The sequence below is a fragment of the Danaus plexippus genome, chromosome 5, assembly GCF_018135715.1.
Source record: "Danaus plexippus chromosome 5, MEX_DaPlex, whole genome shotgun sequence".
NCBI classification, from domain to species: domain Eukaryota; kingdom Metazoa; phylum Arthropoda; class Insecta; order Lepidoptera; family Nymphalidae; genus Danaus; species Danaus plexippus.
In genome coordinates this window covers 1762487-1784173 of record NC_083539.1, presented here as the reverse complement: position 1 = coordinate 1784173, position 21687 = coordinate 1762487, and the positions used below count along the sequence as shown (strand labels likewise).

Sequence of the window (21687 nt, the reverse complement as noted above, 5' to 3'; positions counted from 1 at the left end):
AGTTCATAATGCACACATGTTATATATTATGTGCAGTCACCGACTGCCTGGACAATATTTTTTGTTCAGTGCCAATGAAATTCATCATAAAATTTAATATCGCAAATAATTAAATGTATTTTTATTCCATTTCCAGATCATTTCCCACTGTTGGTAGAGTTAGAGATGTACCCGCCATCCGCCAGCAGCAACGGACTGATCGGGCGCAGGTAGCACCCGCCATGCGCGTCCGACACGACACGCGTACGACACGCGCGACACACGTGAGACACGCGTCACGACATACAATGATCCGCGCTAATGTCGTACCCAGGGGCGGATGTTTTATGTTAATTGACTCGCAAGATATTTTGTATTTTTGGACGTATTTGTAACTAAATTAGCGGAATTCTTTTTTAATTTAGCGTTGGACACTAATCCGCCCCGGGCCAAGAAACATCCGACGCCGGATCAGTGTGTGTCGTACGTCATTGACGAGATACGTCATTGTGAACCGAGAAATATTAAAGTGACCAATTTTATGGACATAATAAAGAGCATATTTGTATTGCATTTTTAGTTTACTGTACCGCATACTGATGTTATACGAACAGTAACGTATCTCCGTATAAGTGATGCCTTAGTAATATTGTAAATTTTTCATAGTATACATTTTGTCCGTTCGAACGGTTTTACTGGAGGTGTTCGTCGCTCCGGGCGTCGGTTGGATGACAATTTATTTTTTTAAACAATCTGACATTATGAACAGCTTATAAATTATGGAGAGTAATATTTTTTCAACGGTCATGAGACGGGCAGGTTCTTAGTTTATTATGTACAGTCGAGGAATAGGTATCGCTGTCTGAGACTGACGAATGGCAAATTATTCGGGACTCTTCGCTCTCGACTCAGGTGCAATAACGCAATCCGCTTTAAGACATTAAAATAACTGGTGCAATTATGCAATTTTATTTATGTTTTATACGCTAGATGTTTATCGGTGACGTGTTCGTCAGTTTTCGACCATTGTACATTTCTTTTTAATTTTTAATTATTATTATTATTATTTTTTTTAATAAATTCTCTCGTTTTAAATTGCACAAAGTCGTTTTACGATGCATACGTCCATTTACCCTTTAGATTTAATTCCTCCACTGTATATAACATTTAGGTATTTTTTTTAGACGGGCGTTTTATGCAATGCGCGGTTGTGAGATCTGTGTGCGGCGTGCGTCGGCGCGGTGGAGACGGAGTCTTATAATTAGTTTACTCTCGGTTCTTGAATTATCGATCGAATAAATAGACAATTAGTATAATGTGATTGGTCCGTCCCATCGATCGCTGTCTCATGAGCCACGAACGATCGGTGACGTGTCGAGTGACGTGCCCCGGTGTTTGTGTCTCGCCTGTGTCAGAACAAAGTCGGACGCTCCTAGGTTAATGACATTCTGTGTTTCAACAAACTTCTCAGCGAGATAATGTTTTTTTTGTTTCTTCATGTCATCCGAGTGTTGCTGCTGCGGCGTGTCCGTGAAGTCACCATCGATCGATCCTCGCTTAGCCTATAAGTAATCTCCGTTGTTTTCACAAATTTTATATTTTACAAAAGTAGTTTGTGAGTTCCGTTTTGTTCGGTTCAGTATTGTAATTCGTGGATGTTTTAAAATCTTCGCGTCTCTGCATTTTATTTTAGTTTTTTGGTCTGGAGTCGATCGATGATGATATTGTCTAGTAGTAGCGGGTAGCATACTGGCGTAGTACAAATGTATGTGTGAATGTTGGTTGGCGTCGTGTCGAGATCGTCTCTCATTGGTCAATAATCGTCTGTCGTGTGTCACGATTGGTCGGTTCTCATCCGCGTTCCGTTCATTGATTGGTCAATTAGGTTTTTCGCAATTAGTTCTATTTGGTTCTGTCTGCTATGATTGGTCAATACTTGATAAATTTCGTTCTTCTATTTCATAATCTGTCAGCGTTTGTTCATAATTCAAATGATTACCGTCCGTCTTAATAGTAATTAAAGCTTTTGTGATTAACGGATCAATTTAAATCGTATTTCACAGTGTATAGAATTTTTCGTGTCCGAATTAAATGTCAATGTGAGTACTGTTCATTAAATGTAATCAAAGTGTTGGGGACGTATTTGTATATGGAAGGTCTTTGGTTGGCTTATGATGGGTCACATCGTAATTTCAAGTCTATCGTCTGGCTCCTCGCGAGTTTGTCATCAACTAAACTAGTCATACCAAGTTTAGATACGATTCGCTCTCTTAAACATATTTTGTTAATAAAATCTTCTTTATTTGGACATTTTATTACGTTACTTCGTAATATTAGCCGTTCTGAATCATGATATAGTATTTTTGCATCAAAATATATATTATTTGAGCTAAATTCTTGGACATTTGTCACACCAATCACGGGCAGTTTCATAGTTTAGTCTGCATCAATCAGTTCTGTCTTTCTTTGAACGCATCAGACATGTTCAAGGTCAAGCAACGCCATTGTGATATCTAAGTGTTTCTAGACGTTGGAATAAAGCTGAGCCCAATCATGTGAAGCGTATATTATTTAGAGGTCTGTGTTCGTCGTTCTCTACTATAGATGAAGCAGTTATTATATATTTTTTGTTGATTCTGATATAATTTTTCAAAGTACATATAGATTATGACGAGTCATATCATGTTGGTCAGAGTTTTGTTTTCGTGTAAATTATTCTAGTGTAGGTTACTAGCTGATTGTTCTTCCTGCGTGAGCACAAATTTAGCAATATTCATGTTTCAACGAATGTAATGCCTTCACCTACGATGTTTCTCTATTTGTGTATAGCGCATTGTCTATTTATTAAGTACCAGTGTATCTGGGTCCTGGGTCGGGGGAGGTCTGTTCGGTTCTGGAGGTCTGCGTCATTGGTCACCTTTATCGTCACGTTTGTCCACCAATTTTGAACAACGGCCAAATTTTAAGAGCAAATCCTAAAGTCTGAAAACATAGATGCTACTTTTATATATCTCCTTTGTTATTTCGAGTACTTACGAACATATTTTTATTTAGTGAGGTATAATATTGTATAAAAGTAAAGAAAATTCCATACATTTCAAATTAAGTTCGACAAAGATATTATTTATTGCTGAAGTTTTATAATATTTACGTAGTTGTAGTGATGAATTTGTTCCTTTGTTTGCTTCAACTGAGACTCACTCTGAATAGTACATACCTTGTTTAAGGCGAAGTTTCGAGCTAAGTACAATACGGAAGCGTTCAAGTTAAACACACCGAAATACTATCACTACTTTCTATTATAAGAGCTTTATTATTTGTAGTTGAAATGTGATCTCTTTAATTTTAATACAATTTTGATGGTCAATTTTACTTAAAACATGTACCTTATGTCGAATAGGAATTTTGTAAAGTCATACGTTCTACGAAACAATCAGTTTGTACTTTGTATATTCATAAAATTAAAAAAAATATATATGTATCCGAACCGCTCTCATGTGGAATTATTTGTGTATATATGTTTTATGTGTAACATTGAAAATTGTATATTTTAAGCTGTGTTATAATATAATGTCATCATTATTAACATTGTCAAGAGAAGCCTTTAATTATTACTATTATTTTTTTTTTTGTATAATTGATTTTTTAATTACTGGAATTATTGGTGTACAACGAGCCGTCGGATGTGTCGCTTGATTTCTGAACGCACTGACGCCATTAATATCTATATCCTTATTAGGTACAGATAATGAATGTTTTTTATCTGTGAAACGTCAGTGTCAACGTCATGTGGCGTGATATCGACAGACATTCCGCAGACCTAATCGAATTAGCTCAATGCAAAAGACTGTTTGAGACTTTAATGAAAGAATAATATCATAATAAAGAAACAATAAAAGTATAATAATAATAAAAAAAAAATATTTTCTGAAGCACCTTAACGAGTTTACAAAACGTGTTTTATGGTGATTTAATGATAATATCGAAATGTATAACTCACTAGTACGTAAGGACAGATGCTTAACCATACTGTGATCCGTAACACTAATACACCAGAGAAACACCATAGGCCTTTATGATATAAAAATATAAATCTTATGAAGACGTAACTATGTATTTGTATGCTGACAAGTTTTGAAAGCGTTGCTTGATTTTGTATACGTCACGTCTGTGTACCGTAATTAATATATCGATCGTGTCTTAAATTATACCACGTAATAGTAAGTATTGATAATGTTGACAGATGAATCTTTTTATAGGTATATTTATATTTTTATTTGCTTTGAATTTCTTACAAAATCAAACAACGTCTTTACGATGAGAAATTAACTTTAAAAGTACAAAGTACGTATGTGGGATGTTCGTTATTGGATCGTAGTGTTGGAGCGATCGGATGCGCGTGTGTGTGTGTACGTGTGTGTGCGGCTGTGGTTGTGTGCGTGAGGCCACGCGGCCCGCGTCTCGCTGTGCTGTTTGTTGACACATTATGTATATTTGAAATGAATCAAATTATAAGATAATATGAATTTTATCACCATTGTTTCATTGAACACCCCGCCATAAACCTAACCGATGCATTGATTATTATTGATAATACTTGAGTCGAGCAAAACCTTATAACAGCTGTGCTATCTGTTTTAGCATAACATACAATGTCCAACATTTCTGGAAGGAACGTGGAAATCTTTTGGAAATAGTAATTTCTACTTAAAATAGTTCACCAGAAAAGCCCTAAACGTCTCAAAATCATTGAACTTAGTAATTCTCAAATAATCAGAGGATCTTTTTTTCTCTCAGAATCTGTCTGATAATATATTCTTCCCAATCCCTAGATGTTTTTTTGTCCTGAATCAAAGGTAATTTCAGATTTGGTGACATCATCAAAAGGTAATAATGAACTAAAATACTGCAAATATTTACCACAATTACTTGACAATTGAGACAAGAACCTATCGGGCTTAAGGAACACTTCGGATGAAGCCCTAACCTATTTTAGTCCGTCCATACATATTATTAGATGTGAAGAATTGCGTGTATGGATCGGATTTTAATTGCAAATAGAGAAATTTAACAACAAATGCTACGATTTGGACCTGAATACAATATGTTTGGTCCTTGAAAGTTTTTCATTCATAAATATTCACATAGTGTCTGTCATAGACAATAGAATTCTTCTAAAGACTTAAAAGAGGTTTGAAAATTTGGCAACCAATTTAATTAGCACTAATGAATAATTGAAACGACATCAAAATATTATCTATTCATTTTCCTATTCTACAACACACAGTCTAAATGTATTTAAAGACCACATCCTGGTAGCTGTCCACCGTCTGCAGTTCCAAGGTCACAGGGCACTGTATCCAATTGGACAGCATCTCCTCTGAATATCCAAGAAGGAAATACATTTTTGTAGGTGAGACGGCCCGTCTGATGATAACGGCCACTCTTATATGATTAAACTGCCGTTTTATTATTACCTATAACATAAATTATTGTCTTTATATAGTATTTTAATATTGAATGCAAGAAGGTTTATATAAATTAAATGCAAAATGAGGATTATACCGTGACAAATTTCACTTTTTTTTAAGTTGGCTATAGGTTTTAATAAAAGGAATTGTAACTGTTAGGTATTACTGAGGCTTATTTTCTTAAGCTTCTCCCATTCATTACGTGGTAAAAGTTTCTATAACATACCTCACTACAAACAAGTCCATGCCAGGTTCCATTAATAAATCTTCTTATAAACTCATCTTCAACTGCCGTCTCTGATTTTCTAAGGCCATCTTTTAAACTAGCTGTAATGAACATTTATAAATGTATATTTTTTTGACAAATCAGAATATTTTATTGAGAAGTTATATGAAACAGAAGAATAAGATTTACTTATTTATACATGAACAGTGTATAATTTACGTCATGTGTTTCATATAAGATTGCTTTAGAGTTTAAATGCAATGGCAACTGTTTTCAATGTTTGTTAAGATAAACCATGTTGTATGATTATATTTACATGAATGAAATCATTTAGTTTAACATAACAACTCCAGACTCATACTAAATATAGTGAAAATCTTACAAGTATTCCAAGAGTTCCAGGTTTTTCTATGAGCGATATAATGTGGGGGATTGGCCATCTCATATGTCAGAGGTTTGTCTCGTTTCTTCGTTATCCTGTATTTGCCTGACACCACTCGACACAGAGCGGATGATGTGTGAAATTGGGAAGCAAATATTGGTGACCATTGTGGTAAAATTATAGCCGACTGGAAAAATAAAAATAATATATAATGCAAAATAAAAAAAAATATCAATCTTTCGTACTTTAATATATACCTGTGCAAATTTTATGACGTTATTCATGTTTTATCACTTCTATGTATAAAACTGAACTAATTGACTATATTTATAAATACTTTATTTGCTTATTTCCTAACCTATTATATGCTGTTAGTGTCACATCTGAGCTTTTGACTTTTGTTCTGTCAAATGTCATATATATATGTTTAGAAATAAATAACATGTAAACTTCGAACTTATACGTTCTTATTATATATCATTACAAAAATATAGTCTCCTTTGTTTTTACTTTATCTTGTTTTATTTATACTTACTATTTAACCATAAAATATCAACGTAAAAATATATAATTTATTTTTCCATTAACATACAATTAAAAAAGTAATAAAATATTGTTAATTAATGCAGTAGCTCGTAAAGAAAAATTTCATCTATAAAGGAAAACTAATTCTTGCTACTATCAAAATCTTATGAGTATGTGGATTTTTCATTGCTTTATTATAATTGTTTCCTTCCATCTAATATATGGTAAGTATTAAGTATTCAAAATACATAGCTTAAGTTGGATATCAGGAATATAAAATTATTATTTTTAAGCACAAACTGAAACAGTTCAAGATGGGAATTATAGTCCTGCGTCAAAGCTGAAAGTAAATGGTATAGTCGATAAAATAAACAGCATTGTTAAAGATATACAGTTTAAATCCACTCATGAGAGTAAGGCTAAGCTTTTAGAGACTATCGAAACAAAATTAATAAAAGCGGCCAAATTTCTGGGGCCACATGCAAAAAAAAATGTGCAATTAATAATGGAAGGTATTAGAATAAAGACATCAAACATAACAGATAACGCTAGGAAATCACAAAATACTATAAATATTCAAAGTCGACAGAAAACATTAAATGAACTTTCTCTTGAATTTGATTTATTTATAAAAAACAAATTGGCCAAATCAACAACACAGAATAAAAATACATCGACAAGCGATATAAAGTATAAAAATGAATTTGCTTTTAAAAACAGTCTCGAACACAATAATAACACTAGAAGAGCGGAAAAATTGTTTTCAAAAGATGAATATTCCCGAAAAAAACTAGTCAGTAATGACAAGGATTATTTTAAAAGCCCAGAGAGATCTCAGAGTCGAACAGCTAACAAGGCAATATGTAAAAAAGTTCTTCCTCGTATTTGCTCTGATGTTAAACTTTTAAATAGTTTTAAATGTCAATATGTCGACGAGTATGTTCCTTTAGAAGATCTATGCAATAATTATATTGATTGTCCTGATAGGTCTGACGAGAAATATTGCATTAGACACGGTAAGGCGAATTCTGTTCCTTTATCATTTTATACATATTTAACATTGTAATTGCACCACCTCATATTGTTTGATTCTAGCTTTTAATGATAATTTATTATTTCCAATTTTTTTTTTTATTTAATAGCTATGCTTTATTTTCCGTTTCAAATCGGTCCCGGCTATAGGTCTTAGGATCCAAAAACTATTTTCATTAACAATGTAATAGTGATTTGTTAAAAATCTTTAAATATAACTCTTGTAAATTACAGTAACAAATAAAGTAGAGCAGGCCAACCGAGTTATGTCGGACGTAGAATCGTCTTTTCAACACAAATGTTTAGAAATGGATCAAGAGACTTCTGTCTTTAGAAGACATTCTCAGGTATTACAGGGACTCTTAGGGACTCAGATGAAATTCAAGGAAAAATATCAAAATCTCGACAAAAAATTAAATTCAGACGACACTGGTTTTTCCAATACTTCTGACAGTATAAATATAAAACGTAGTGTCAATGATATAGCAATAATAATAAGTTCACTATCATTAACCTTAAAAGCGGCTTTATGCTCTCAACAACTAGAAAATCAAGGAATATCTGAAGATGTATTTGAAAGAAATTTAGAACAAGATGTCAAAGAAGTCATATGGCCTCCGAAGTCTTGTGCGTGTAAGAGAGAACTGTGTATTAAATGCACCGACGCTTGCAAACGAATATGCTGGCACAAACATAGTCTCTCCAGATGGAATTGTGAATCTATAAACGTGTCTGATTCAGTCTCATTCAATGTCTTGTGTGATGGTAAAATAGATTGTTTTGATGAAAGTGACGAAGCTGGATGTGATGTTGGTAAGTATTTTTTGTTTAATTTACTTTAATATTGAGACATTTATCACTCCTTCTCCCATGTTTTTAAAGGTGCCGGTTATGGAAAATTTGAAGCACACGAGATATATGGCAACACAATAAAAATGTTGCAATCAAAAGCTTCTAAAGAGATTTCGCCAATAAGAGTCAAAATAATGTCTCTTATCAATGCGATGACAAAATTACAGGAAATGACGACAAAATCTGGGAACGATCTTTCTCTCGTGAAGAAACTCAGAAACAAATGTTTTTCTCTATTAAGTTTGTTGTATTTGGACATAGTGAAACAGTCACGTTTTGTTAATGAGTCGGAGGAAGCTTACTTATTTTTGATGTCCATTAATAAAAACCTGGCGCTTGCTTTGAAACGATCCGCCACCGGAAATATTAAAATTATAAACGAGAAATGCTACTGTCGGAACGGCTCCTGTGTTGTTTCCTTGTGTCCTAGGAGTTGCGTGAAGTCTTGTTCCGCTGAGTCCAAAATAATAAATTTCAGATGTCATATCGGCAATGTTTCTGTTTCAATTGATAACATCTGCGATGGAAGACCGAATTGTCCAAATGGGTACGATGAATTTGGATGTCACAAAGGTAGTAATTCATTATTTCGTATGTTCTGACGAGGCAGTTTCCTTCTAAATTCTTAATTAATATTACATTTCTCTCTTAAAACTACTTAATATTATATTTCTATGTTGATATTTGAAGAGGAGGTCTGCCGTCAACATCACTTAATAATGTTACGTCGAAGACTGCAAGACGTCGAAAAAAAATTTAAAGGCACTTCACTTGGCGAAATTTTGGCGTCGTGGAAAGTTAAGGTATGTTATAAATTGTTAACTATTTCGTGTCTTTTTATTCATTCAATTCCTTTGAATAACTGAAAAATGCCTCGTGCCTTACATATAAATTTTAAAACAATATTACCTACCTCTTGGAATCAAAAATATTTACTTGTACAAACACTTCATCTATTAATTGTCAGTTCATATGAAACTATGCACCTTCAAGGCGTTTAAAAGGAACTTAAAGCCTATCAGAATTGTTTTAATAACACCTGAAATAGACGGGTTGATTTAAAAAAAATGTGCAGATAGCGTGTGTAGTAAAAAGAACTTAAGTTACTTTAATAATGAAAAAAATAAGGGGTTGCTACTAAGCATTATAAAAACAACGCAGAAAATAATATTTATTTAAATTTTTTTTTTAAATACATAAACAATATTTTATTACTTGTTCAATATAATTAATTCTTCACTCAGGTAATATCAATTATAAAGGTAGCCGAAAATTCTGGAAGACCAAAACCAAGAATTATTAGGAAAATAGTTAAGGAGATATTGAGAGATTTAGTTTTGACGTATGGTTCAGTCGAAGATTACAGAAGAAGCAACTATTATGCGTTAGATGATTTCATAAACATCGCACAACAGGTAATGAATGCTATGAAATCTTGCGGGAAATAAACGATAATTGCAAAAGAAATTGATTTATTTAAACAAACTATTCGAAATTAAAAGGAAACATACTTACAACGTCAAACCTTTTTTTTATGACATTAAAGTATTTCTAAATAAAACTAAGATTTTCGGATATGCTACGCTTTTTATCTTGGACGATGGAGGTGAGCGTTTAACGCTTCAGATAGGGGTCTAAAACCTAAACTTAGGTCGCAAGTCCCAGGCACTGTTAAAGCTCCTCTCCCTGCAACGCGATGGACCCGGCACCCGCAAGGTGAATCCATGGAATGCTAAGAAATTTCATCTCATTTTACAACTACATACTCCAGACGTCTAAGTCTCTTTGCAGCAACCGTGAGCGAGGACAGACGAGATGAAAATGTCTAATTTCACGTGTTTCTGTTATCTTAACTTTAGGCTTTTAGATGCAACTTAAAGGTTATGACTAATACAAAAAATTATTGCTATTGTAAAAAAATTATGTATTGATAAAGTCCTTAATCCTCGAAACAGTGGTTTTTAACTGAAATTGTAAATTACAAAAGGACTTAAATAAACTAAGCATCTTGCAGAATATATTTTTTTTATAAAAAAGGGGTGATATAAAAAAGCCCCAATTTCTTTCAAAATTTATTGTCAAATAACAATTTTTTTCTTAACGTTGACGTCATTAAGAAAAATTTTATGTATTAATCGATTTCAAAAGGGCCATTGTGCTAGTCTTAGGAGGAATAAGACCATCTTGCCTCAAACTGTTCAAAATGTTTTTTTGGAAAACGTGGACTTCGTATAGCTATTGGGAGTGAGGAGTCCTTGAACCTTTGATCAAGGGCTGCCATGTATCACCTCGCAGCTTTTTACTTTCAGAAAGACGCGTAAAACGGCTTATTGAGGACCATAATTTGGTTAATACCAACGCAATCAGTCTTAAGCACAGGCGTGACCTTTAACTATTTTATAGAATAAATGGAGACAGCAATATGCAAGAGATTACAGGATATAATTCATCCCCTTTGTGCGGACAACCAGACAAAAGAAGAGCCTCCAAACTTTCCTTTTATATGTTCTTCCTTCCTCTTCCACATTCCTCATATATGGACGAAACGATACGGTTCTTGAGGTTTGCTTGAGACTACGTTCCTTACCATTTACAATTTGGAGATCATCAAGGAAAAAGCAAATAGACTTTTAATGAGTTAGACCGCTCATCATGTACGGTTGCATCTCTACTCGCCATGTGGTAGTATTAATTCCCTCTTGCATATAGCCAAGCAGTAAGCACTGTCCAATCCGAATAATAATAAAAGGTATCTCTAAAAGTAATAGGTAGGAATTATTTAGATGGTCGTTGATGTTTAGGTCCTTACTTAACAGTTTTACTGCACGTTCATATAATATATTTTTGTACTAAAACAAACACAGAGATAAATGAAACTTATGTGAATAATAACTAAATAATTATTATTTTGTCATCTAGCCTTTAATGAATTTGCTTTTATTTAGAATCATACTACCATAAAAATTATGCAATGTAGCGTAAAAGCAAGAATGTTCCAAATAAAAATTTTCTTTCCTATGTCAAATATCGTATATGTTAATTTAATAAGATCCAATAATTTCAGTTGTAACACTAAACACTTTATGAGTTGCTCGTAATTCTTCGGAAGGGTGTCAAAATGAAAATTTCTTAATTCTATTCATAAAAAAACAACGAAAAACCAAACACTTGTTATTCAAAATATACCTAAACGTGTGCTACTTTCATATCTTACTTGTAAGACGAAATTTTCAGTCACTTACGTGAACTTTATCAGATAATTTAAAAGGACACGCCATTTTATTTATGTAATTAATGAATAAAGTTTCTTAGACTTTTTTATTAGTCACACGTTGAATATTATTTCTGTTTTTATCAAAACTTTGGACACATAGGAATTCGTCAAAATAATATAAAGAACACAGTCTAATGCAACCAATATAATTTTATCGGTAATGAGAGCGTAGTACTTAAGGAAGGCAGCACAGATAGCGTCGCAGTTGTTCAACAGACGCGCACCATGGCAGGTGAGTTGATAATATCACAATACTGATAAGATTACATTACATTAATCTCAATTTCTTTTTCTTTCAAAGCAATGGCCTCATTCTTTATATTTTACATGATTCATTTGATTACGACACATTGTACGAGTTATAAAAAAACGGCTTAAATTTTTTTTTAAATTTCAGAATATCTTTCTAGAATTTTCATATATAATCCAAATTGATCATCTGTACTGTGATAATAATATAAAAGACGTGGACTTTTGTCATATGATAAAGGTTATAATTGATTATAAGATAAGGCTTGAAATATCGATGGATATGACCATGATTCCACAAATTTTGGATCCACGCCTAGGAAAATATACTAAAAACATATACATCTTTCATATTAACACTAATATTAGTATTTTATATTAAAGAAAAGTAAAATTTTTCCTTGTCTTATCACCCACAAAGTTTGTTCCATTATATATTTACTAAATTCAAAACATCGTAACATATTTAAATATAAATAAAGTTATAGAGGCAAAGTACTATTCTTCTTAAAGTCTAAAGCATTATAATGTTAATTTACTTTTGCATTTCCATAGAATTCATGAGTCAATAGAGTGTAAAATATAAACACAGATAATCCTCGTTGTGTACAATGGTTTTCGCGTTTCATGTCTGGGATAAAATTCATTTCTACGATGAAGCGGTACGGATGTGACATTAAGACCACTATGATCCTTGGCGTTGGACCTCTCGCGTTTAACCGAATTTATAATATTAAAGTTACAAAAAAACTCTTCATATTTACGACAATTAAGTATGCTGAAAACAAATTCCAGTTCTCATGAGAGACGTCTAAAGTCAAAGATCGTCATTATCACGTGCTCCCATCGTCCTTTATGATATGCAAAATAGTTAAGGCATACATTTCAAATTGACAAAGAGTATTCGAAATAAAAAAACCTTGAAAAGAATATAAGTAGAATTACGGTATAATTTTAAATTATTACTAGCTGTTACCCGCGACTCCGTCTGCGTAAGAAAAATAATGAGAAACTATGACAAAACTTTAAAGATCCGTATGCGCCCTGCCTCCAACTCGCGCGTTATAATTTCGGGATGGTCATTCGGGAAGTTGAAAAAAGTATCCTAAGTTACTTTTTATTTCATCAGCTACCTGCCAATAAGTCCCGTTAAACTCGGTTCAGCCATTTTAGATATTAGCCGAAACAAACGTACACTCGTATTGTGTTTACATATACATAAAACAATAGGGGTTGGTGATAAAAAAGCAAAAATTTTGGGTTGTATGTATTTTTTATGCCACATTATAAAAAAATAAAAACAACAAATTTCGTTCAAAAATTAAAAAAAAAACAGTTTAAGAGTGAACAACCCTTATCATTAAGGGGTATGAAAAATAGATGTTTGTCGATTCTCAGACCTACCCAATATGCTCACAAAATTTCATGAGAATGGGGAAAGCCGTTTCGGAGGAGTTTAACGACAAACACCGCGACACGAGAATTTTATATATTAGATTTCCAGTTTGCAATTAGTGCCGATGGGACGTTGTTGGTAAAGTTTTAATAAAGTAATATGTCAAAAACAAAAACTTCTATACTATACAATCAAATTAAATATGCAATTGTCTCGTTATATGTTCACAGCTGAGATAATGTTGAGAAAACTTTGATAGACACCAAAATCATATAAGTGTATATCTTCTTTCATATTTTATATATACATCAGAATATTTTCAAAGCCATCGTTATTGAATAATAATTTCCATTAACAGATAGATATCACGGGTGGGGGATGCCGCCCCCTCACGGCTACCCTCAGGGTCCACCTGGATCCGGGGCCAATCCAAATGCTCCCCACATGTATCCATACGGTCCCGGCGTTGTTTTTTACCCGGTCCATCCCGCGTACTTTTACCCCCAATATCCCGCTCCTCCTCCCGATTCAGTACACGTTGTCGACGACCCAGTGGAAGTTGTCCCGGAAATGCCCGGTGAAACTGTCGAGTTACCCTGGAGTAAGTTATATCCCGGATAAAAATACTTGCAACCTTAGTGTTAACATCACAGCCACAGAAGATTGCATGATTGTAATGAATCCGAAACTAAAGAAGTGGCACCTTACCTGTAAAATTTTGTTTACATAGTAACGAATATTTCATCAGCATTTTCGATGATAAATTAATTAATTGATATTGAAGTGATTTCGTGGAATTAGATAAACGTAAATGGAACAAGCTTATCTTATCCTTAACATTTTTTTTTAAAGTATTATCAAATAACTCATACGACGATACGACAAGGATAAAAGAAAAGTTAATTGTTAAAAATACCTCTAACATACTTTTCATTCACCTTACGTAATTCAATCAAACAGGGAGGTGTCATTTCTTTATGATTTACAAGAAACGTCTGCCGCAGTTGGGCCAATCCTCTCTATGGTTCCCCTTCTCTCCCATCCCCACATTTGAATATTTTATTTCTAAGATTATTTTTTTTTGCACACAGAAGATACTTACACATTTTTTCGCGATTTTCAATATGATTTAACCATAAAGAGTGTTGGCCATTGCTTTCTGTGTTCCTTATATTTGGTATAAGAATTTTTTTTATACATTTCGCTATCTAAAGATAAAACCTCGCCTTTAGACTGATAACGAAACGTCCGATAATATTGACATTTATAATAAATGAAAGAAAAAAATCTGTACAAAAAAAAACTGGTCATATTTATCACATAATGTATAATATTTCAATCAGAAAATTCTTTTAAAATGAGTATTTTTCATTAATATTTTAGGTACTTACCGTTGGGTTCCGGCTTGCTTGAGCCAAAGAAGCATTCCAATGGGTGCTCTCAGAGTGGGCACAGACGCTGATGGTGATGAAATATATGCTGGAAGAGCAAATCACGAAGGCGACTTACTTCCAGCTAAAGTTATACCCTCAAAGAATACTTGCTACGTATCATACGGTGGCGAAGAAATTCTCAAAGACCAATTTGAGGTAATATCAATTGTTAAAGATCTAATAATGTATAAAGTTAAATTTTATGAAGTGGTAGAGCCCAGCTGTGGTCAAATTGCTGCAGCTCGAACATGGGCTGGCTCAACCGAGGAAGTACTACCCTCTCACAGAAGATCGGCGTGAAGCAGTCTTTAATGGCTGCGTTTCGTCCGATGAGCGAGAGAGCCGGTTGCCCTTTCCTTTTTCCCAACCTTTCCTCTCTCTCTTCCTGAAATAAGGGTGGCAACGCATGTTCAAAATTATTTTGCGGATCTCCATGGGCGACGGTACTACCTCCATCAGGTAGGCCGTCTGCTCGGTTGCCCCCTTTATCATAAAAAAAATCAAGAATTGAACCAAAAAATATTTCCACAAAAAAAAATGTTTACTGTTGTAAATCATAAGTTTTTACATCGGAAAATTTTCGAAAATTAAAATACACTATAAAGTAAAATAACGAATTAGAAAATTAATAAAACTAGTAGGAAAATTTATAAAAAATATAATATTTAGTCAAAAAGTACGTATGCATATTTCGAAACGATAGGTGATTTTGGGACAAACAATCGGTAACGTCCAAAACACGTCGCTCAATTAACTTGGGAAAAAAAATCGGTATTAAATTTATCAAGATTGTCAAAGAGAAACATTATGTTATAATTATAATACGAAATTGTATTTTTATACACATACCTAACTCCTGAAAAACATGCAACTAATATTGGATAAAATAATTATCTTCAGGTTCTGGTCCCTGCTATGTTCTCGTGGCAGTTCTCATCTGGGGGTAACGTTCCTCCTGGTGCTGTCGAGGCTGGCGTCACTGCTGATGGAGAGAAGCTGTACTTCGGAAGAGTCACCCAAGACGGCTGCACCACACCCGGGAAGGTAATAATCGATTTTCTACCAATTTCTTTCTACCGTTGAGATATATAAATTGAAATAAAACAATATATTTACATTGAAATTTATTTTTCAACTCTCAATGTTATCAAATCTGTAATCCAAATCAATGTTTCAGATCCAACAATCCCACGGAGTCTGCTACTATCCTTTCGACGGAGAAGAGAGGAATTCCTCGGAATATGAATGTCTTGTTCTTTTCTAGAGAATCATAAATATTTATTTATTATAATCATTGTAGTAACCAACGTACTTATTATATGCCATCAACTACCATAACATATTTTCAGTGACATAATTATACGTCAATTGCCAATTTCACTGAGGTTATTGAACAAGCTTCTTCGAAATATATTTTTGCATTTTGTGTATCAGTTTTCTTTTAATATATCCAGTATCCCATAAACAATATTTGACTACAGTCAAAATTAATTTATTTTTTTCAGGTATTTTCTTGCTAACAGCATATTTATTTGGAAAAAAAAATATTTTTAAAAGTGTATACAGATAGTTTACATAGGTCGTACATTTATTATATAAATGTAAAATAAATCTAAAACTAAATCTCCACTTTTCTTTTTTATCTATGGCATAACGCCTGCAATAAATATCTTAGCAATTACGTTTTTCTACAACTTTATAATTATACACTTCGCGAACTGTCAATACCTGTTTGAAGTTTAAATTTTCAACATCATTCTCGTAAAGTAGCTCGATATTGTCGCACGCGTCTTTTTTTCTTCAATGTAATTTTAATAAAACAAATCATTACCTTTATTATCGTGTACATATTAAACAAAATGAAGCGACTTATCATCCTAGCCGTGTTCTGTAAGTAATTTTTATTTGTTTTTCTAAATGACAACAATAACTAAATCAGTGATAAGAAATTTACTATAAAAATCGTTTTAGATTTAATGAAATTAATAATTTTCAGACTTTAATTTGCATAACAGTTTAAAATTGAATTTTACTAGTATTGAAAATAATATAATTCTTTAATTATGAACTATTATTAATGTTTGTAGATAAAAAAAATAATAATAAACACGTTAATTTTAACTTCAATTTAATTTCTTGCTTTCTTCATTATGTAAATAATTTTATGGGTGCAACGAAAAGGTTGCAAGTGCAATGTTAGGCCCGGTTTGAGTTCATAGATGAATTTTTTTTTTCATCTCTGTTAATTCTGTCTAACCATCACATATCAATACTTCATTTAAATCCTAATTAACATTTACTATGCTAAGTGAAAAAACAAAAGTAATAAAAATATAAATAAATACAATGCTTCAAAAATGTCCAAATTCCTCACAAATATAAAAACATTACGGTTATGAATACTACGCCTAGCGCCAATCTCATTGTTTGTCGATGTAATCAGCACTAGTACCTAGTTCAATGACACTTACACAGATATATGACACATTACGAATTAGACTGATATTTAAATTCAGTAGAATTTTGTGTTTTAACTTTTTAAATTTATGTGTTATTGCTTTTCATTAAGCGGTTTTTCTTGACATCGTGAGTTCGTGACATTGGCTTCACGTTCGTGTAATTATTTACTCGCATATGAAACGTTTAAAGTAAATAAAAAATATCGAATGTACGATAAATTGAAATTTCATATCGGAATAAAGATATTTTAGTTTTTCTTAAATATGTATTAGTTATAATTAATACTGACATGCTTTAAACATTTAATGAGGAATCGATTTTCTCAGTATCTGTCAGAAGCCGTAGTAATTAAATAACATTGTCTAACAACAGCGTTTTAAATGTTACGTCTGCACTTGCTTGCATCTGTTTAAATAAAATACATATGGATTCAATTGAATCAATAATGACGGCAATTAATCATATAATATTTATATTCGTATAAGGTTAACAAATTCGAGAAGTTATAAATAGAGGAGTTGTAATTTTTTTTACTGATTTTCAATAAAATCTTATAAAAATATTATCTTAAAAAGATTATTTACCAGTCAGGGTTCCTAACTCTTGTACATTTAATGATTTTGTTATAAAATCTATTACTTTTTCTGTTAGCCGAAGTCAGTGATTTAAACACGTCTTCTAAGCGGTTAAAGGCACCGAATTGCACAAGAATACATACATAGATAACTTGTTTGTACGAGGAAAACCTTCAGGGCATAATTTTTGTAATTATACGGTACATATCCTAGGCTTTTTCAAGTTTAATCTTAACTTACCGTGTTTAATGTGTTACATTGAACATGATAAGTGGCATGAAACTGTTAAATGTGTGATTATAAGGACATTATTAAACACGTCACTTGAACATGTCAAGTTACAAGTTATCTCAGATTACATAACATATGTAAAGCTTTTAGGATAAGTTTAGTTTTTATTATGCTTTAAAATAAACATAATTTTAAAACAGACTAAAAATATGATTGTAATACTATGTAAAATAATGGTTTCTGGCTTATGAAGGGAAAATCAAAAATATATATAACACTCGTTATTATATTGTAAGGTATTCTAATATATCTCTTAAAATTCTTCAAATTTCTTCTTTTTATAACATATAATAAGTAACTCTCTACAAACTGATTTATACTCTTATGAACAGGTTATATTTTTTTTCACGAATTTTTCTTAATTCAAGAATTTTTCTTAATTTCTTAAAGTTGAGAGTTAATTTTATAATTTCATGATGAAAAAAGTGTAATGACATTAATACATCGCTTCCTTATTTTTTTTAAGGTTTTGGAACAGTTTTCTGTGATATGTCAGGGGAATGCGACTTCGTCAGTTTCTACCAGGAGTTGGGATGCACTGCGATCCCCAACGACGACAACACGACCTGCCCCAAGGAGTTCGATTGCCCAGACCTGCACCCGAACCCTAACATGTGTTACTATAGGTAAAAAATATGCTATACCTAGATAAAAAATAGAGCCAGCTAAATAAGAATAGTCGTCGCAAAAATACTTCAGTTTTATTTTATAAGTTCCAAAGAATCTATTATTTTATTACCACAATAACCTACACAGAACACATACATATTGTCAAGGATTTGTTTGTTAAAACTTTTCACTTTTTACTGAGAATCTGCTTACTCTTGGCGTTGTGTTGCAAGACCTCGCTGCTCTTGGCCTTTTTGTATTAAGTATAATGTTTGTACCGCTTCATCTGCCAAACAATAATGGCGGATGACCTCATGACCGCTGGTTTGGAAACACTGCAACCTTCGACATTTTCTTTAGTTTCTGCATATTATTTATCACTTATTTTAATTCGTTGAAATGTAACGAAGTTTTATGTTTCTTCTGTGACGGCGAGATAGCTTTTATGTCATAATTCCTAACCAGGTCACGTTTACAGCCTTAATATAAAATTTGAAGAAAATACCAAAGTTATTTAATATAATCTGGATATTGATTGACTAATATTTCTCCCGGTGGTAGGTGGAAATGAAAATTATTTTATAAAAATTGTATCGTAATCATAGTCAACATCAGCTGCTACTTAATTTTAGTTTTTCTGATAACTCCTATCACTAAATTATAGTACCATCAACAAATGATTGTATGCAAAATTGCCTTCATCATGTTTGTGCAAAACATTAAATTTTCTCTACTCCAAGAGTCCTCCAAAAACATTCCAATGCTTAACATAGATTACCGTGCTTGTTAATAAATAAATCATAAATGCAGAATATCGATCCACGTCCCCTTCAGTTATATTTACCGCAGTGATAGGGTTGTGAATAAACAAGTTAACGATGATTTTATCTCCGCAGCTCGCAGTTTATAATACATTAGTAGATAACAAATAGCAGTAACGCTCCACTCATTTTAATTTACCTTATAGGTTCAAGAGAATAAAAATATAAACACAGATAGAAGAATTATATTATTTGTATTCATAATTTAATTCAGAACCTACAGTCTCATAAGTTCATTGATTTGAGAAAATTTGTTTCATTTAACAATTACGTTCTTTAGGGGAGTTGAGTATGCCGATCGCGCAACAATTCCCATGGACCTCGTCAAAAACCCATGTGCTTTGGGATGTGTGTGTTCCATCGACAGCGGCCCAAGATTTGACTGTGCAGCTGTCGACTGCGTAGAAAACTTCGACCCTGACAAACAGGAATGCATTTACACGTTTTCTTTGGACTCGTGTTGCAGCACCGGTGAAGTGTGTGGTGAGCTCAAAGTCTTCGCTAGCAAACATTTTTCCATCACTAATATCTTACTATTATTGAATTATCTTTAACATTAAACTAAATTACGTTCTTTGTTCCTAAGTGAATATTATTTCCGCTAAGGTTTAAATTATCCATTGTCTCTAAATAATTGAATACACACGATTATGTATAGCACATTACTATGCACTACATCAGCTGTATCGAATGACAATACCAAATATTTTATCATTTATTTTGCAAACACGTTATAACAGATTTAATTAAAATTATAGGTAAAGACGCGATAGCCAGTCTGAAGACCTGTGAGGCGGATGGAAAGACTTATAAGGAAGGTCAATACTTTGAACCAGCGAATAGCAGGAAGAAGTGTGTTTGTACAGCAGACTGGAACGGTTGCTATGACGACCCTACAACCTGCAGCGACATCAATTGTGGCCTAGAAATTTACAACCAAAAAAATATCATGGATAAATGCGCTCCGGTCTTTGTTAAAAACGCAAAGTCTTGTCCGTTCTCATTCCAATGTCGTAAGTGTTACACGTTACACGTTTTTAATATATTTTTTTAATTATTGAATATTTATGTGTTACAATTATTAAAGTTACACGACTATTATGAACGAATATGTTTGTATTTACGAGGACAGGTTAACTTATAAACTCCCACTAACTTTGATGAATCATTTAAAATTCTTGACAGATAAATCTTTGGCTGATCAAAATCAGTTTTATCTTCAAACAGATATTTTATCTTGACCAAAAATTCACGTTTTAGAGATAAGTTTTACAAATATTTGTCATCATAATTTCCAGGCTAAAAGGAAAAAAAAATACTTTACTTTTTTTAAAACTATATAAAAAAAAATTCTCTCCAGCTTCCGCGAAAACCAAGATAATCAAAGGCATCAACCTCCGTGGGATCCAGTCACAGTGTGTCTTCGGCAACCTGACCCTGAATGTCGGAGACGAGGTCGTTGGCGACGACAGCTGCACGAAGTGCTCCTGCGAGGTGCCGCCGTTTATGACGTGTGTGAAAACGACCTACAGTTGTCCTAACTGATATCATCATCACCCCTTTCGAATTATTCCATAACAAAGAAACTAAATTATTTTGTTTTAGTGTAATTTTTTTTTATTTATAATCTTAACTAAAAAAAATTTCTTGGAAAAATGTTTTAAATTCTTTTTTTTTAATCAAATCTTAAACGTATTGTTTGTGTCTGCTATAAGATTTAACTTGTTTAAAATTTCAAGTCAGTCATTACTATAATTTTTTCTATGTTTTCTTACTTTCTAATTCGAGAATATAAAAGAAATAATAAATTCATCAAAAAGATTTATTACATATATTTATCTAAGTAAATCAATCAAGAGTTATATAAAAAAAGATTATCCTTAAACATAGCTAAAATAAAAATTAAATGTATATACAGTTATGTACAAGGAACACAGCCTGACAGATCTTTGTAAGATTATATAATCTATGTTGTGACGACTTAGAACTTTAAGTACTTAAAATTAATTGTTAAAGATATATTTATTAAAGTTAATTATTGATTGACAATGTTTCATTCGCTTAACACTACAATTCATTTACCTAAATATAGTTTTAGTACAGTAGTACAAT

General features: G+C 32.5%; 5 protein-coding genes across 5 annotated transcripts in view; 4 read left to right on the top strand and 1 right to left on the bottom strand.

Moving 5' to 3' along the window:
- LOC116769237 (CCR4-NOT transcription complex subunit 6) overlaps positions 1-4510 on the top strand; it is a 103093-nt gene extending 98583 nt beyond the window's left edge. The window contains exon 12 of the mRNA XM_061527769.1: positions 137-4510. Within this exon, the coding sequence (XP_061383753.1) occupies positions 137-213 (77 nt within the window). The 3' untranslated portion in view covers positions 214-4510. The remainder of the gene's footprint in view (positions 1-136) is intronic.
- A 661-nt stretch (positions 4511-5171) lies between these two features.
- On the bottom strand, positions 5172-6477 carry LOC116769000 (small ribosomal subunit protein uS3m). The gene is made up of 4 exons (XM_061527774.1): positions 6316-6477; positions 6059-6245; positions 5677-5777; positions 5172-5456 (listed from the first exon to the last, which is right to left on the bottom strand). The coding sequence occupies exons 1-4, from the start codon at positions 6340-6342 to the stop codon at positions 5268-5270; spliced, it is 504 nt and encodes a 167-aa protein (XP_061383758.1). The 5' UTR covers positions 6343-6477; the 3' UTR covers positions 5172-5267.
- Positions 6478-6677: 200 nt separating this feature from the next.
- Positions 6678-10009, top strand: LOC116769100 (uncharacterized). Its single transcript, XM_032660102.2, has 6 exons — positions 6678-6807; positions 6877-7599; positions 7850-8428; positions 8498-9040; positions 9158-9270; positions 9712-10009. The coding sequence occupies exons 1-6, from the start codon at positions 6750-6752 to the stop codon at positions 9913-9915; spliced, it is 2220 nt and encodes a 739-aa protein (XP_032515993.2). The 5' UTR covers positions 6678-6749; the 3' UTR covers positions 9916-10009.
- A 1809-nt stretch (positions 10010-11818) lies between these two features.
- Positions 11819-16249, top strand: LOC116769236 (uncharacterized). Its single transcript, XM_061528479.1, has 5 exons — positions 11819-11973; positions 13745-13987; positions 14770-14975; positions 15720-15863; positions 15997-16249. The coding sequence occupies exons 1-5, from the start codon at positions 11967-11969 to the stop codon at positions 16081-16083; spliced, it is 687 nt and encodes a 228-aa protein (XP_061384463.1). The 5' UTR covers positions 11819-11966; the 3' UTR covers positions 16084-16249.
- Positions 16250-16560: 311 nt separating this feature from the next.
- LOC116769202 (uncharacterized) lies at positions 16561-21618 on the top strand. Its single transcript, XM_032660232.2, has 5 exons — positions 16561-16709; positions 18612-18771; positions 19856-20058; positions 20334-20588; positions 20936-21618. Exons 1-5 carry the CDS (start codon positions 16679-16681, stop codon positions 21118-21120), a joined length of 834 nt encoding a protein of 277 aa, XP_032516123.2. The 5' UTR covers positions 16561-16678; the 3' UTR covers positions 21121-21618.
- The last annotated feature ends 69 nt before the right edge of the window (positions 21619-21687 follow it).